At 39.2% G+C, this 15482-nt stretch overlaps 1 protein-coding gene across 4 annotated transcripts in view; it reads right to left on the reverse strand.

Annotated features, from left to right (window-relative positions):
• Positions 1-15482, reverse strand: part of PDE7B (phosphodiesterase 7B) — a 264361-nt gene that overhangs the window by 136379 nt on the left and 112500 nt on the right. For all 4 annotated transcript variants that reach the window (XM_042445797.1, XM_042445798.1, XM_042445796.1 and 1 more), the window contains one exon: positions 2550-2610. In XM_042445797.1, coding sequence (XP_042301731.1) covers positions 2550-2610 — 61 coding nt within the window. The remainder of the gene's footprint in view (positions 1-2549; positions 2611-15482) is intronic.

Here is a 15482-nt window from a genome sequence, read left to right on the forward strand (position 1 = left end):
AAAAGTTTCCATTAATGAAAAATGACGAGACAATTCTACTTCATTGACAGGATAATGATGGGATAAGTGTGATGTATGTGATAATCTTCCATGTGATCACGGGATGAGGATGGCATAAGGATGGGAGCGATCTGCTTCGCTCCCATCTTTATCCTCCATGTGATAATCCCCACTGTCACATGTTTCTATGTGAAAACTACCTCAGTGCATTAATAAATGACTTATAGTCCATCCTAAACAATGACAGTCTCCTTTCACTGACTCTGAGGAATAGATCTGTGCCTGCTTATAATAAAGTGTAGTTCTGGGCACTACAATTCAAGAGGGATATTGGCAAACTGGAATGTGTCCAGAGGGGGGTGACCAAAATGGCAAAAGTTCTGGAAACCATGCCCTATGAGAAGCAGCTTATGGATCTGGGTATGTTTAGCCTAGGGAAGCAAAGGTTAAAAGGTGATATAATAGCCATGTTTAAATATTTGAATAAATGTCATGCTAAAGACATCTCTAGAAACTAGGACATGGAACAGTGGGTTCAAACTACAGGAAAAGTGATTCCACCTAAACATTAGGAAAACCTCCTGACAGTAAGAGCTATTCAACTGTGGAAAACACTGCCTCAGAGTATGGCGGAGTCTTCTTCTTTGGAGGTTTTTAAACAGAGGCTGGAGAGCCATCTGTTGGGATTGTTTTTATTGTGTATTCTTTCATGGCATAGGGTTGGACTGGATGGTCCTTGTAGTCTCTTCCAACTGTATGATGCTATGATTCTATAAAATGGCTACTCAACAGCAACTGCAGTCAATGGACCGAAATAGAAAGGCCAAATAAATTGGTTTCTGGCCACATTTGGGGTATAGCGTTTAATGACACATTTCCCAAGTGTGGCCAGAAACCATGCCAAGGTCATGTGTTTTACAAAGAACTGGGCCAAAAAGGAGCGGTAAGATACCACTCCTTTTGCTGGCCTGGTTCAAAACCATGGTGGTGGCCCAGATTGAAGCAGGGCATGTGCAGTTGCCAAGGCATTGGCCCAAATTGCACTGGAGCAGCCTGCTTTATTGGACCTGTCTCTTTTGGCCCTATGTAACAGAAATACAACCACAGAAAACAGATTCTGCAGTACATTCAGATATCAACTGTCATCATATCAACTCTGCCAATGTTATTACAGAAGTTAATATTGTCAAAAATTAGTAGAAAATAGAAAAAGAATAGAAAAGAGAATAGAAAGAGAAAAAGCCATGAAATGTTTCTTCTCTCCCTTTTCTCCATTGACTTCTTCTATCTCCATTGCCATATCTCCCCCTGCCCATTATGACTGAAATTGCAGAACCTCTTGCATTTTCTGAACACATATTTAGCTGACTAAAATTGCAGCAGTCTTATATATTCTGAACACATATTTGGCTGAGCAGAAATATAGAACAAACTATCACAAACAAACACATAGGCCAGCCTGAAGTACTCCCAATACTTAACCAAAGTTGTTGGGTTCTATTCAATAGGTGCTCCATTTTCTTATCTAGAGAGCAAACATATTGTTCTGGCAAAAGCTTCTCAAGACCAGTGTACAGTAGGCTATCTTGCTCCACTGTCCACTACATCTGGATTCAGCAGGCAAATATAGTCTCTGTTGTACCCCAGGCTGTGGCCCCAGGCTAAGAGCAACAGGGCAAGTGCCCTTGTGTTCTCACCCTTCTGCTTGCGCTAAGAGGCTCCTGCCTTTGGCAAGATGCTTTCTGTAACAATACCTGCAGGGTTTCTGGCAGCCCCATGTTAACCTGAAAGTTACAATTCTGTTACAAAGCAATTCAAAACAGAGACTCAAGAACTGATAACTCCTTTCATAAATAGATCTAGGCTTTAACTGAGATGATGGTTTCCTGTCTCACTACAAATGCTAGTTAACAAATCACTACCAAGATGTTTGTGTTCGTCATCTGCAACAGCTGGTATCAAGGCAATGTGAAAAAAAAATCTGTGTCCAAGGTACCACATGCCTTTGGTATTTTTGCTGTTAAACACTAGCTATTGTTACCTCTATGGAAGCTGCAAATGATATATATTTCTAGAATTGGTAGAAATCCCAAAAAACAGATTATAAAATGACTAATTGGTCAAATTAATATATACCAGATCATTGCTATGAAACTACTCTGGATGCATAGCAGTTAAAAAAAGATTATTAAAACCAGTCAGTTGAGATCTTGCATTCTTTAGCCTGCCTACACCTAAAGGAGTTAATTGTGTGATTCCAGCTATACAGTGTATTACAATAATCTGCATTTATGTTTCATAACCCACAGTCAAAAATCACCCCATCAACTTTCTACAAGTGAACTGAGGATTCATTATAATCAATTAGTGCTCATATGCATTCAGTATTCATACCAGTTGCACCAGAGCCAACTATACATCCAGAAGAATTATGGATACCAACCAACCTCATTAAAATTCAGGCACTCTTTGAAAAGAACTACCTCATTAAAATAGTGCATATTTCTCTACATAGCAAACCACAGATTAAGAGAATGGGTGCCACTTACCTAGCATGCGAACACATTTGGCATTCTGCTCTGGGCTATCAAATGAGATTTCTCCACACCTCTGAAAAAATATGGGAACATAGTCAGTGTTAAGACCCCAAGACAGAGATATATTTTAAAAATAGCTTCACAATCCTGGTTGTTCCGTTTTTGTTTTTTTGGTGCCCCTCCTTGATTGAAACATTAGGAACTGAAGTCATTTTAAGGAGCCAAAGTGCACCAGAAAGGCAGTCTTTTTACTGTGCAAGAAGGGAATTAGTTTTCACGAAAGAATAATGGAGGGGAGAAAATTCTAGAAGATGAATCTAGTTTTGAAAAAGGGTTACATTAGAGTGTGTTCAAAGATGAAATATGAATAATGAAGGTCTGCTGGTACTTCCTCTTAAACATATAATAAATTGAAAGAGCAATTTAATTGACTGATAATTGACATAAGGCACAACTTTAATTGCCTCCACGATCAAGACAGCCTCCAACATTTCTCTCTAAGTTATAGTACAATCATGATAATATTTTCAAGAAAACCTCAACATCTAGTCAGTAGCTTCAGCTTTTAGTAACTGATTATCTTGATGCTGAGGCTCTTTGTATATGTTGTGAAACATCAAGGCACATTGGCTATAATTAAGAGTCCCTCTTTTATTCCATAGCCCAGAAAGATTGCCAGCACAAAAATAAAAGAGAAAGAACATGTAAGAGATCTTTAGAAATTATGTCGATGTATTCCATCACCATCATCTTCAACATTATCATCATCGTTTGTATGTACAGTGCTGTGCAAATCTACAGAGATATATAAATAAAGCATAATCATCATCATCTTCATCATCATCCAGTTATATAGCACCGTCAGCATACACAGCACTTTGCATGAGTGGTTTATAGTTGTTTATTATTATTATTATTATTATTATTATTATTATTATTAAGGCAGTTCCCTGTCCTCAGAGCAAATGTGGCATAGTGGTTTGAGTGTTGGACTACAACCCTGGAGTCCAGGATTCAATTCCCTGCTTTGAATGAAATCTACTGGGTGAACTTGGGCAATTCACAAGCTGACAACCTCAGGAGAAGGCATGGCAAACCTCCTCTTGCCAAGAAAAGCCCAGAATAGGGGTTGCCTTAGGTTTGTGATAAGTCAGAAATGACTTCAACAACAACAACAATTTACTAGATGGCTAATTAAAGAATTAACTATTACCATAATATAATTCTGAGATGTCGTTTCATGTTAATATGAGGTGTCACCTCTGTGTTGATCTAAAATGTGGCTGTAAAAGTAAAAGATATATTGAATGGTATATTGTATCTCCCCTCACCATGTACAGATGTGAGAGCTGGATAGTGAAAAAAACAATATGAAGAAATTAATATGAGATGTGGTGCTGGAGAAAAGTACTGAGAATACCATGGATGGCCAAGAAGACAAACAAATGGGTTCCAGAACAGATCTGGCCTGAATTCTCTCTGGAATCCTAGGTGATTAATTTGAGTCCATTTAAAAAAAATGAATAATTAGTAAAGGCAATGATGCTAGGAAAGGTGGAAGGCAGTAGAAAGAGAGGAAGACCACACACCAGATGGTTAAACTCAATAAAAGAGATCACAGGCCCAAGTCTGCAGGACCTAAGCAGAGCAGTGGAGGAAAGGGGTCTTGGAGATGTCTCTTCTACAGGGTCGCCATGACTCAAAGTCAACTCAAGGGTAGTTAACAACAGCAGCAGCAACAACAATATTGAATGGCCTACCGAAACTGTTATAACATTTTCTTTCTCATTGTATCTTTATGAAAGGATCATTTGTGGACAGGAATATCTTTTCATCACAGTAGCTGTGTGTGTGTGTGTGTGTGTGTGTGTTATATATATATAGCGTGTGTGAAGCTAAAATGAGTACCCAGCTTGATGGGGGCAATTGGCTTACCCATTGCAAACCACTTAGGGAGTGCTTAAGTGCACCGATAAGCAGTATAGAAATGTACTTGCTATTGCTATTGTTGTGTTTGTGTGTGTGTGTGTGTGTGTGTGTGTGTGCACATAATGTACATATTCACACCAAATTGCTTGTAAAAAAAGGATAATGAAATGCTATATTAGTGCAACATTTTCCAGTACAAGTTTTGACTTGAAAAATAAACATTATGTCACAGTTGTTATATTTTGTTTGCTTAATTTTTTTCAACATCTCTTTCAAATTCTGTTTTCTAGATTACATTCTGAATTGCAAACTCAAAGCAATCATATCTGCTTTTAGAAACATGGAATCCCAAATGCACTGTGCAAGTAAGAAGTGACTTAACTGCATAGCAAAAACTATTTTTGTTACAAAAATACTGGAGGTTCCAAGATATTTTACACTGGCCACAGTATAACTTTTGCTCAATGAATAGGAGTTTTCCCTTAGACTTTCATGAAAAATGGATTCATCCCCATGTCTGTTTTAGGAGCCACGGCTCTCTACCGGTGAGCTCATTCAGTATTTTCCAAGAATGCAATACATTTTACTCTGGTTTACCACAGGAGGAAATGGGCTATACAGTGCAATACTGTTTGGTTAAGAAAATCATTTTTTCCTTTCCTCATTTCACAGTATTTAATAGGCTTCTTCATTCCTACCAATTTTTTTCACCCAACAGCAGAATATCTCCAGCTTTAAGAGATATTATTGATGTTATTACTTGTATACAGTAGGAGATTTTTCTGGTAAATTGTGTTATGTAATGGCAGGCTGTTCTTATTTCATGTTTTTTCTTTCATACTGACTGTCACTAATACATATATGTACTTGCCAACTATTTCCAAGGAAATAAACCACTGGGAAACTACTTTTAAAAAGTAATCTGCTATAAATTTTGTTTCAAATCCCCCCGAATAATTTGTTACCATGAACATGACACAATTGTGACTTTTAAATTATTTGTTATTTTCCCCACTACATTTTCAGAAGAAAACTCATTGAAAAAGTTTAAAAAAGAAAGAAAATTGACTAAAATCTAAAGTAAATTGCTTCACACATCACAAGAATGCAGTTTTTAATTTTCCAAAACACAACAAAAGTAGTAATGATGATAATAAATAAATCTGATCTAGTAATGATGTCACTATATTATTTTCAAATGATTTACTGAATCTTTGGTAAACTCCCCAGACCTGTCACTTGTAATGTGTTATTTCTAAACTCTGACTGAGGGACACACCCCAAAGATGTCCTCTTTTCAACTACCCCATAAAAAGAGTGAAGCCTTTCTCTCTGATGGAGTTATGTTCATGTTGTGGGTTGAAAGAGCTGTGACTCTTTTTAACTCTCCTTTAAACCTGTGGTCTCCTCTCTTAATATGTGTGTATACCACCTTATTGGAACTGGCCTTTGAAGTTTGACAGATGGAGCAATACATGCACTCCCTGATTCTTGCCCTCGATGTATTCATTTACAAAACTTGTCAGGCTCCTGACCCAGGAATGATTCCACACTCATCTGGGTCTTGTTTGAACTGGCCTAAATACTCCAGGGACAGCCCAGAGTATCCTCTGCCATGGCACTCCTTTCCCACACTGTGGTGGCTTTCTGCATGGATGTCCTGTTGAACTGCCAGACACATCTGCCACTGCTGCAAAGTTTCTCACTTCTGAGATTAGAACAAAGCAGCAAGTGATGATCGCATGCAGGGTGTCTTGCTCTGAAATAAGAATGAGCAGCAGATGTGCTAGGTGGCCCAGTGGGATGCCTAGTGCAGACAGGGTGATCAGTAGGCATTCTTTTCCAGCACACATCCTGCATTTCAGCCTCCTGTCCAGAAGGAATTCCAGAGTTTCTTCCATTCTGAGCATGACTAGAAAGCATGAACTTATGTTTATATGAGTTTTTTTAGCTTTTATTTGGCAATGTCCCACATTTTTCTTGAATGTCCAACATTTACAATGTCTTGTCATCCTTTGCAGTTATTACATCTGGTCACCGTGTGTGCAGATAGCTGTCACAGTGCAGAAACAGATAGCTCTGGATCTTCCTAGAAGATCCAGCGCAACTGGTATGTTTTTTTAAAAAAATTCAACCTTGTTGTGTTCTGGTTCTGGCAGGCAACATGTGGGACATCATCTGGACTGCCTGCACCAGAACTAGGGGTTGGGCCATGTGTCATCTGAACAGGATGATGCCAGAATGGAGGGGTGGGGAGATGATCCTTTGGGCCCATACAAACAAGGTCTGGGTGTCAGTATTCTCATGTTGTGCTTTAGAGATATTTCAGAGGCACAGCAGAACTGAAAGGAATTCTGGTCATTCTCCAAAGCTCAACACTGAGAACAGAGCAGGACACCTCAACTTGGGCTTGGAAGTGCTACATATGCCCCTGAAGTTCAATGTGGCATCAGAGGCCATCATACCACACAGTTTAGTTGTTTGTGAAAATGCAGATTCCCTTTGAACTGCCCCATAGTATCATGCTGCATTGACATACCACTTTTATTCCACTTTTACTGCCATTGGAGCAACTGAGGATAGACCTGCCCCATTCTAACCAATGGTGGCATGTGAATGTGCCATGCCAACACAGTCACATACATGTTGTGCCACCATGGAAATTTATGGGACTTGAGGATTTTACTATGGCAGCACAGATTTTGCTATCATGAGATGGTCTGGAACAGAACCTCCATAGATACAAAGAGACGACTGTAATAGCACTATAACAATGAAGTGCAGTACTGTAAGTCAACAGGATGAGCCTGACTGCATGATTCAGTTTTATACCAGGTAAAGAGGACTGTTGATGTGGAAGGTACCCACATTGCTTTAAGCTTATAAGTTTGTATGTAGTGGTGCAAGGTAAGGATTAAAATTCCCTGTACAGCCATGGAGATCCAGTGAGTGATTGCTGGAGTGAGTTCAGAAAAGGGCAATGAGCATGTTAAGAGGTATAGAGAACAAAATATATGTTCAGCCTGAAGAAGAGATTATATAAATAAAGTTTAATAATAATAATAATAATAATAATGATGATAGTGATATGATTATGATCTTTGCCCAATCTAATATCCCACAATTTTCTCTATGAGTATTATTCTTATTACCCTCACTGTGATTTTGGGGGGTTATTTGCCAAGGGCCAACCATTTCAAGGAAGAGCAACAACTTCTATAAATAACAAAAACTCAAAACACTGCATACAGTAGCATCTCTAAGAAATCCAACTCTTCTGTACAAATACCACAATTCAAATATTTGTGGGATGCCTTCACAGCATGTGACCAAATGGGTAATTTACATTGCACAGAAGAGTATTTGTAAAGAGCTTGTTGCATCTCCAGCTTGAGATGTTCCAACATGTGAAACTAACAATCAAATGTTATTTTATTCCCTTCACTTTTCAAAATGGTAAACCAGGCCATGGAACAAAGTCACTTCAAGGAAGGATGAAAATGAATTCCAGAGCTCCGGAATGTATTATGTTCTTAAAATCTCATATGAAGCTGCAAAACAGCAAGTGGCATCTTGGGAAGGGGAGGGGGGAGAGTAAAAGAGAGATTGGCTTTTTCTACTGCTGACAACAAACATCCAAATACATTGAGGATTCTCCCCAAACAGCACCCGCTATAAGAGGAGCAGATTTTTGAGTTTTCATGCAGCTCAGCACTTTGCACATGAGTGGGAGACTTTGAAATCATTTGAAAAACTACAAGCATGAAACAGAGCCTTCTGAAAACTGAGTTGATGTTTTCATTATCACATCTTTTCACATTTTACTTGCCTAAGCCCAGGTATAAAATTGTGGCTCATCTTTTCTGTTTATGTTCTTCAAGAATAATTGCATCTGGAAAATTCTCTATTTTCAAAGGAAAACTCTGTAAGAAGTTTTCTGGTATTCTAAAACTTGGGGGAAGCATTCAGTTCCTACCTCTTAAAGACTCCACAAGTTAAAATTCACTGAAGAAAGGAAGTGAGAATATTTTAAATATATTTAATGTCACCCTCTGTGTGAGCTATAAACTTTGCTTTGTTGATATAATATTTATAACGAAAATGTTATAAGTTTTTTAAAATAAAATATAATATCTGAATTGTAGATATACCCAAAGGCTTTGAACAGTTCTGGTATGGTTTCATTCTTTTGGAAAGCACAGGGCCTGAATAAACTCATTATACTTCTTAATAACTTTCCAGTGGCCAGTATAGCTGCTTACTGGACTAACTACCCATATGCAAAGAGGCTGCTCTACACAAGAAAATGAGCCCTGCCCCTAGATGTATCAGGCCATGTGCAATGTGTATTAGACTAAAGCATAAATATATTCAGGCTCTAGAGTTCCTTGATTCTCAGGACCTAGACTCTCTTGTCCAGCAGTCCAGGGGCACTTCTACACTGGCCAAAAATGGCTTCACTTTGCAGTCTTCTGGTCCTCAGGGAACCCACAGTGGCCCATTACATCCACACACACAAAGCACTTTGAAACAACATCAACACAACTGGCCACACATTTTGCCCTGGTGAATTTACTGCTTTTCCCCTTCCCAGCAGACTTCAACCTATCAGCCAACAGCCCTTATGGATTGCCTATCAATCTAATGACCACTGTGCACTCTGATTAGATTCTCTCCAGCCTTTGTATAATGCCCCAGTGAGGGAGAGAGACAATTGCCAATGTAAACACACACACACACACACATGTCAAAGAAAGAAAAAATATGAGTGCATTTTTAAATCTTTCATTTAAGATCAGGGCTGTGGGGTTAGATTGGGCTACCACCTCTTCCCCTCCCCACATCGTCCAAGTGTTGTGTTCGTTTTTTACTCTTTTAACTTCGCCTCTTCCTCACCCCCCATCAACACTGTGTCATCTTTGCTTTGACAAACACAACACTAGGGCAGGAGGAGGAAGAAGGCAGCTGGATCTAACTTTCACTGCTGTGCTCATGGCTGAAGATACAATGAAGTAAAAAAACATGGTGACACACACCAGGCTTGCCAAACACAACAAGTCCTCTCCACCAAAAAACCCTCCCATCCCTGGCCCCACACTGATGTTGCTATGCATATCTGGATTTCCTACTCAAAACAAGAGTAAATAACTTTCTTTTCCTCTGGACTAAAGCCTTGAGGTGCTAAAAAGTCCCAGATTCAGCCGGAATCATCCCATACATTGTTCTGACTGCTTGCAGTGAAAATGAGGTGAGACCATTCATTTGGCTCATGTAGATAAGCCCAAGAGCGAGGGGGAAGACTCTCAGAGCAAGAGCACTACCTTGAAAAGTGTGTGTGCATGTGTGTGTGCATTTCTCATTGCTTAGACTGGGTTTTCTTTTAAAGAAATAATTGATATACTCTGCATAACTGTGGTTGATGCTTCATGTATCATGACCAGGAGATGCTCCTTGCAGTGTCACCCTTGTAGTATCACCAGGGTCCACCTCCTGTAAAATCACAAGGAGTTACCTTTAGATCCCAATTTCTGGCCCTGAAATGTCAGGGCCTAGGATAGTCCTGACCTGGCAATCCCAAATCGGGTTCCCTCCAGGAGATCTGAAACAGATAAGGGTTTGCACCTCCATGGAAGCAGCCCTTCACATATATATCTAAACCCACAGGCCCCGTTCACTCTGATGCTGATTGCACCAAGGCCACAAGACGAGTCTCCCTTCTAGGACCAGTCAAAGAGGTTGAGACCCTCATCATACTCTGAATGCCTGAAGTAGGCTATCCTTACAAAAGACTGAGAGTGGTGTTTCCTACATTTGGCATAAAAAAAAAACCCTTGTTGACCCTAAGTGTGGGAGGGAGCAGTTTTGGCAGATGAGTTGAGGGACCACTTGGAACCAAAAAGCAACAGGTAGGGAATAGGCAAAGTAAGCTCAACAGCATCTCAATTCCTAGGTGCACCCCACCAAAAAAAGTTGTTTTCTCTAGAAAGAAGGTTACTGTGATTGTTACATGATGTTACAGGTTATTTTTACATGGTGAACATATGGAGCATGTTCTTAAAACTCCATGACTGAAAAATTGTTTGCATGCATTATTTTTAAAAGACCAATGAATCCAGGATGCACAAGGATGGCCCAGAGTGATAATGTTTACCACGGGGGACAACTAATCAGAGATAATTTTGTGCTGTCTGTGATGGGCTTCTGTTCCACTAAAATCATGAATTTCCAGACACAGCATGCCTGCTGGCATTATCTATATTTTTTTTCCAAACAACATACTATGCTGATTTAAACCTGCAAGCTTTCTCATCAGCAGTTTAGGAAAGTCTCTACAGGAATCCAAAGATTTACAAGACAGACTAGAATTTGGAAAAGTTACTTTTTGGGTGACAGCTCCCCAAATCTTCCAGCAGCATGGCCACTAGGCCAGGCAAACAGCTATTCCCATAAGGGAGAGAAGTGAATAATGTTAATGCTGAAAATGAAAAGGTGGCTTGACTAAAAGTTTATAAGTGCAAGACTGAGGCTACAATCCTAAATACACTTTCTTCAGAAGAAACCCTGCAAGATGTAGAAGGACTTACCTTCTGAGTAAATATTCCTATAGCTGCACTACAAAGCAACATTTTCAAGCAGCCACTGCATAACACCAGCTCTTAATCAAAATGTAAAACACTACCAATGGCTCTCTTTGTCTTATTGACATAATTTATTTTCCAGATGTTTACAGAAGGATAAACTTGTTCCTGCTTCTTTTGCAGCCAGTAGCCTTTTGAAAAAAGGGCTGCTGGGTTTTCATATACAAAGAACAAGAAATAACTTTCCACTTCTTCCATTTGGTTAGTTTTACAATATGAAAAAAGAAAGACATGGAACTACAAAGTTTTAATCAACCAGAAAAGAACTCTGTTCAAAGTGACCAGCAGATAAACAAGCCAGATCTGTAGCTTGTCTTTTAGGATGTATATACTCTGCAGAAATAAAGCAGTTTGACACCACTTTAACTGTAATGGCTCTATCACATGTAATCCTGGGACTTGTAGTTTGCTGAGGCATTCAGCCTGGTCTGTCAGAGAGCTCTGGTGCCTCACCAAATTACAAATCCTAAGATTCTGTAGGACAGAGTTGTGGTAATTAAAGTGATGTCAAACTAGGGCTGCTATATCCTGGTTTCTGCCAGGACATTCACGTTTTTAACCAGGGTTTGGCACCAGTCCCAGCTCCCGGCACCCAACTCCTCCTCCTTGTCTGCCTCCTCCTTTGGAGGCCGCTGAGGCAAGCAGGAAGCTGCAAAGGCAAGCAGTCCTCCAGCAGCCTCCTCCAGAAACAACAAAGCAATGGGGCTGCACGGAGCTGAGCCCCGAAGAAGGAGGCCACTGCCATGCCATGGCCTCTTCCAGCAGCGGGAAGACCCGCGCGGGGCCCAGCCAACTGCCTGGGCCCAAAGGAGATGGAGGAAGGCCACCACAGCAAGAAGTTGGCAGCATGAGCTTTCCTAGACTAAAATCTATTTCCTCAGATGCATTTAGTCTCACAGGTAGAACAAGATCTCTGTATCTTTGAATTCTACTTCATGAGATGTATTTTATTATGTTTGTTGTTTTGTGCCTTCTGTCTAGGAAGGATGTTTTCTGTAAATAAGGATTTATATTGATTTTTAAAAAACTATTAACGTTTTTGGCTTTTAGCTGGTTGTGTCCTCCATTTTTCTTGAATATATGTAGTGCTAAACCTGCAGGTCAGAGAATGAAGTAGCATGAGTGAACATTGCAGAAGAAAAGGGTAAATGGGATTATGAGAAGTTTTGCTCACAATCTCCCTTGGAGGTATAACACTGGTGGGAGAAAATTTGGCAGAGCCCAAATTAAATTGGCTACACTACCATTTTTCTCTACTCCCCACCCAACTACTTAGTAATATTTTAGACTGCGCTGTTTTTCTGCACCTAGACAATGGTTTGCCCTTTTCGATGGGTGACATTTTATGCTTGTGTTTATAAAGTTATTTGTTTTATTCAGTCATGAATAAGATTAAATAAGAACCATTTATTTCAAAGACAGAAGACCATCAACAACTTTTTTCATCTCCCTAAATCATTTAGAATACATTTAACATATTTTCATGTCTCAGACGATCCCTTCAACTTTTCTGCATAACTATGGGAAACAAAGAATAAAATAGCTATGAGTTTTCTCCTGTAGCAATACATAAACTTTGGAATGTTGGCGATGGAACAATATATGGAGGTGCCCATAAAGAAATGTGGCTCATGTATTAAACCATAAGGTTACAACCTTGTGTTAAATTCAAATCTCAGCATCCTGGCAACTTTGAATACATTTGCAATTTAGGATCCTTCCACACTAGAGGTTTAGTGTGGAACTGCCCTGCTTTCCTCATTCTTATGGGGCTTGCACAATGCTGTCACTTGAGCATTGTCATCCTATATTTTCCTGTGATTGACCAATCTTCTCTCAGACTGCAGTAAGTTTGACATTTCCAAAAGTACAGAAAATCGGTACAATCTCCACAACTATAGGTGCTTTTTAACTCTTCTCTTTAATCTTGTCAAAAGAGAAGGTTTTTGATGTGGGCAAGCAAATCTATCACAGTCCAGCACACATTCAGTATAACTTCTGAGGACAAAAAAACAGAGAGACAGAGGTATGTTGGCCCATAGTAAAAAAAACCCTCAGATTTATTGTGTTGAACTGAAATGCCACAGAAGAGTACAAACATTAGAGCTTTTGAGAAATCTTTATGCGCCCATTGAATATATAGTTTTTGAGCACCCATGTTTTTTCCTCATCCAAGGAGGGGGGAACCCCGCAAATGGAAAGGATCCACTGTATAAAAAAAGAAAGGAGGGAGGGAACCAGGGAAGAAGGGAGAGAAAAGAAGAGAAATTAGGACTCTGGAAAGGAGCAGAAAGTGCAAATACTTGGAGGTTCCCATGTTGTGGACCCACTTCTCTATACAGTCACCCTTCAGTTTTCAGGACTTGAAGTCTGCTTTCCTCACCCGTTTGCAGGTGACAAATAAAGGGGAACAAAATGGGGTGTGCACCAACGGGGCTTGAATACTGGCAATTTTTCATTTTTGTGGGGTGTGTTTGTGTGTGTCCCGACAGAGTCCCAGTGAAAATAGAGGGGTGACTCTATATATGCTTTAAACGTGCTCTTTCAATCAATGCTAAAATGCCTTTTCAGCTTTGATTTTTTTCATATAATCAAAGGGTTGTATCATACTATGAAAACAGGCTGTAATTTTACTTTTTAAATTCATATTTTGGATAGTTTGGCTGTCTATTTATTATCCTGCCTTTCCCCAAATATGGGATTACATATATTAAAAGAACAACAATTCTCAGCTCCTTGAGCCAGTTCTTGTGGCAGGTGATAATTTTTCCAATTCTGCTGACAGGAGGAGAAGTGTATCCTTGGATTCTGACTTCAGTATTGCTATCCAGTCTTTTGCCAAACTATACAAGGAGTATCACATTAGAATTGCCCTGGTTTGGATTTTCCCCTGGTGGTATATATCCTCAGTTAATTTCACACATTTCTGTTACAAGTGTACATGAGTGAAAACTTGGTTCCTCTCAACTGTCCAGTTTTTAATCCCCCCCCCCCCCCTTTTTTCAATAAATAGGCTTGCTTGATGCTAACTAGAACAAACTGCAGCAATTTCATGTAGAAAAAAATTAGGTTATAACTGGGTCTTTATAGATACATCATATGATTTTTCCACAATTCAATACATCTCAGAATGATTACACATTAAAAAGGAATTTGTATTTATATGAGAAAACCCCCACCAACATTAAGAAACCTCTTACTAAGTCCACGCTTGCCATCTGGATGTAATGCAGTCCAGTGAAAGGATAACAAAGTTATGGTTTGGTTTAAAATGTTTTCTTTAGTGTTTTATGTGGTATTTCACAACCCATCGGGGCCTCCTCAGTTAGTACATTAGGAAACATCCACTGCAATATTAAATTCACTATGTGAAAAATTACAGCTTGCTAGAAATATGATTCCTTTAAAGGAACATCCCTGTTTAACCAGTTCATCTTGGATCATATTTGGGAGGAAATTAACTAACTGAAACAGGCAACCATTTTGATTTCTCGGCATGATTAAATATTAGTTTACATGTAAAATGTAGTAATTGGTGAGTATTAATGTATTCCCAAATCTGCCCTACAGTTTATCATTTAAACCCACAGGAAAACCTTATGACTAGGAAAGTACAGATATAGGAATCTGAAATGGCCAAGCCTATTTGTTCATTGAGTTTTGCTGCTATATCAGATCACTAGAAGAGGCTGCACCAATACTATTATGTTACAAGAATCTTGAGAAACTAGTGCTATTCCTAGTCATATTCCATTAAAAACGTGTTATCTAGAAATATTGCATTTAATGGAATGCAGGACTGAAACCTTGTGCTTTTTTCTACATTATTGCACATGTCTAGGAAATGTTAAGGTGTTTTTGGAATGGAGACCAGGATCTGATTCCCCATTTAAACATGGAAACCCACTGGGTAACCTTTGGTGAATCACACACTCTCAGCTCCAGAAAATGTTGTTGGCAGGATCCTGGGAGTTTAGTCTTGAAAAGTAACTTTTCTAAACTCTGCATACATCCAGGTGCAGGGTAACATTTCTGTCAAAATAGGTTGTTGTGGCAGTCCTTGTTAGTGCAGGCCAAGACTTTCACTCTGCTCCAGCTTTATTCCCATATGCTAGTTTGGGATGAGTTACCACTGGGACAGAATGAAGATCCATATGTGCATTCAGATGCACAAAGTAATTACACATTCCATGGGAAGTAATACAGATGACGCAGATGATGTAGTTGACATCTGCATCTGAATCAGGGATGCAATTCTTTGTTAATTTTATTCTTGAAGGAAGCAACAAGTGATTTTTAGCAATATTCTTTCTGCGGCAATAAGAAATTAGACATTTTAAATTCATTCTGCAAAAAAATTGTACACGGAATTCTTCTG

Source organism: Sceloporus undulatus, chromosome 1 (genome assembly GCF_019175285.1).
Source record: "Sceloporus undulatus isolate JIND9_A2432 ecotype Alabama chromosome 1, SceUnd_v1.1, whole genome shotgun sequence".
Classification (NCBI taxonomy): domain Eukaryota; kingdom Metazoa; phylum Chordata; class Lepidosauria; order Squamata; family Phrynosomatidae; genus Sceloporus; species Sceloporus undulatus.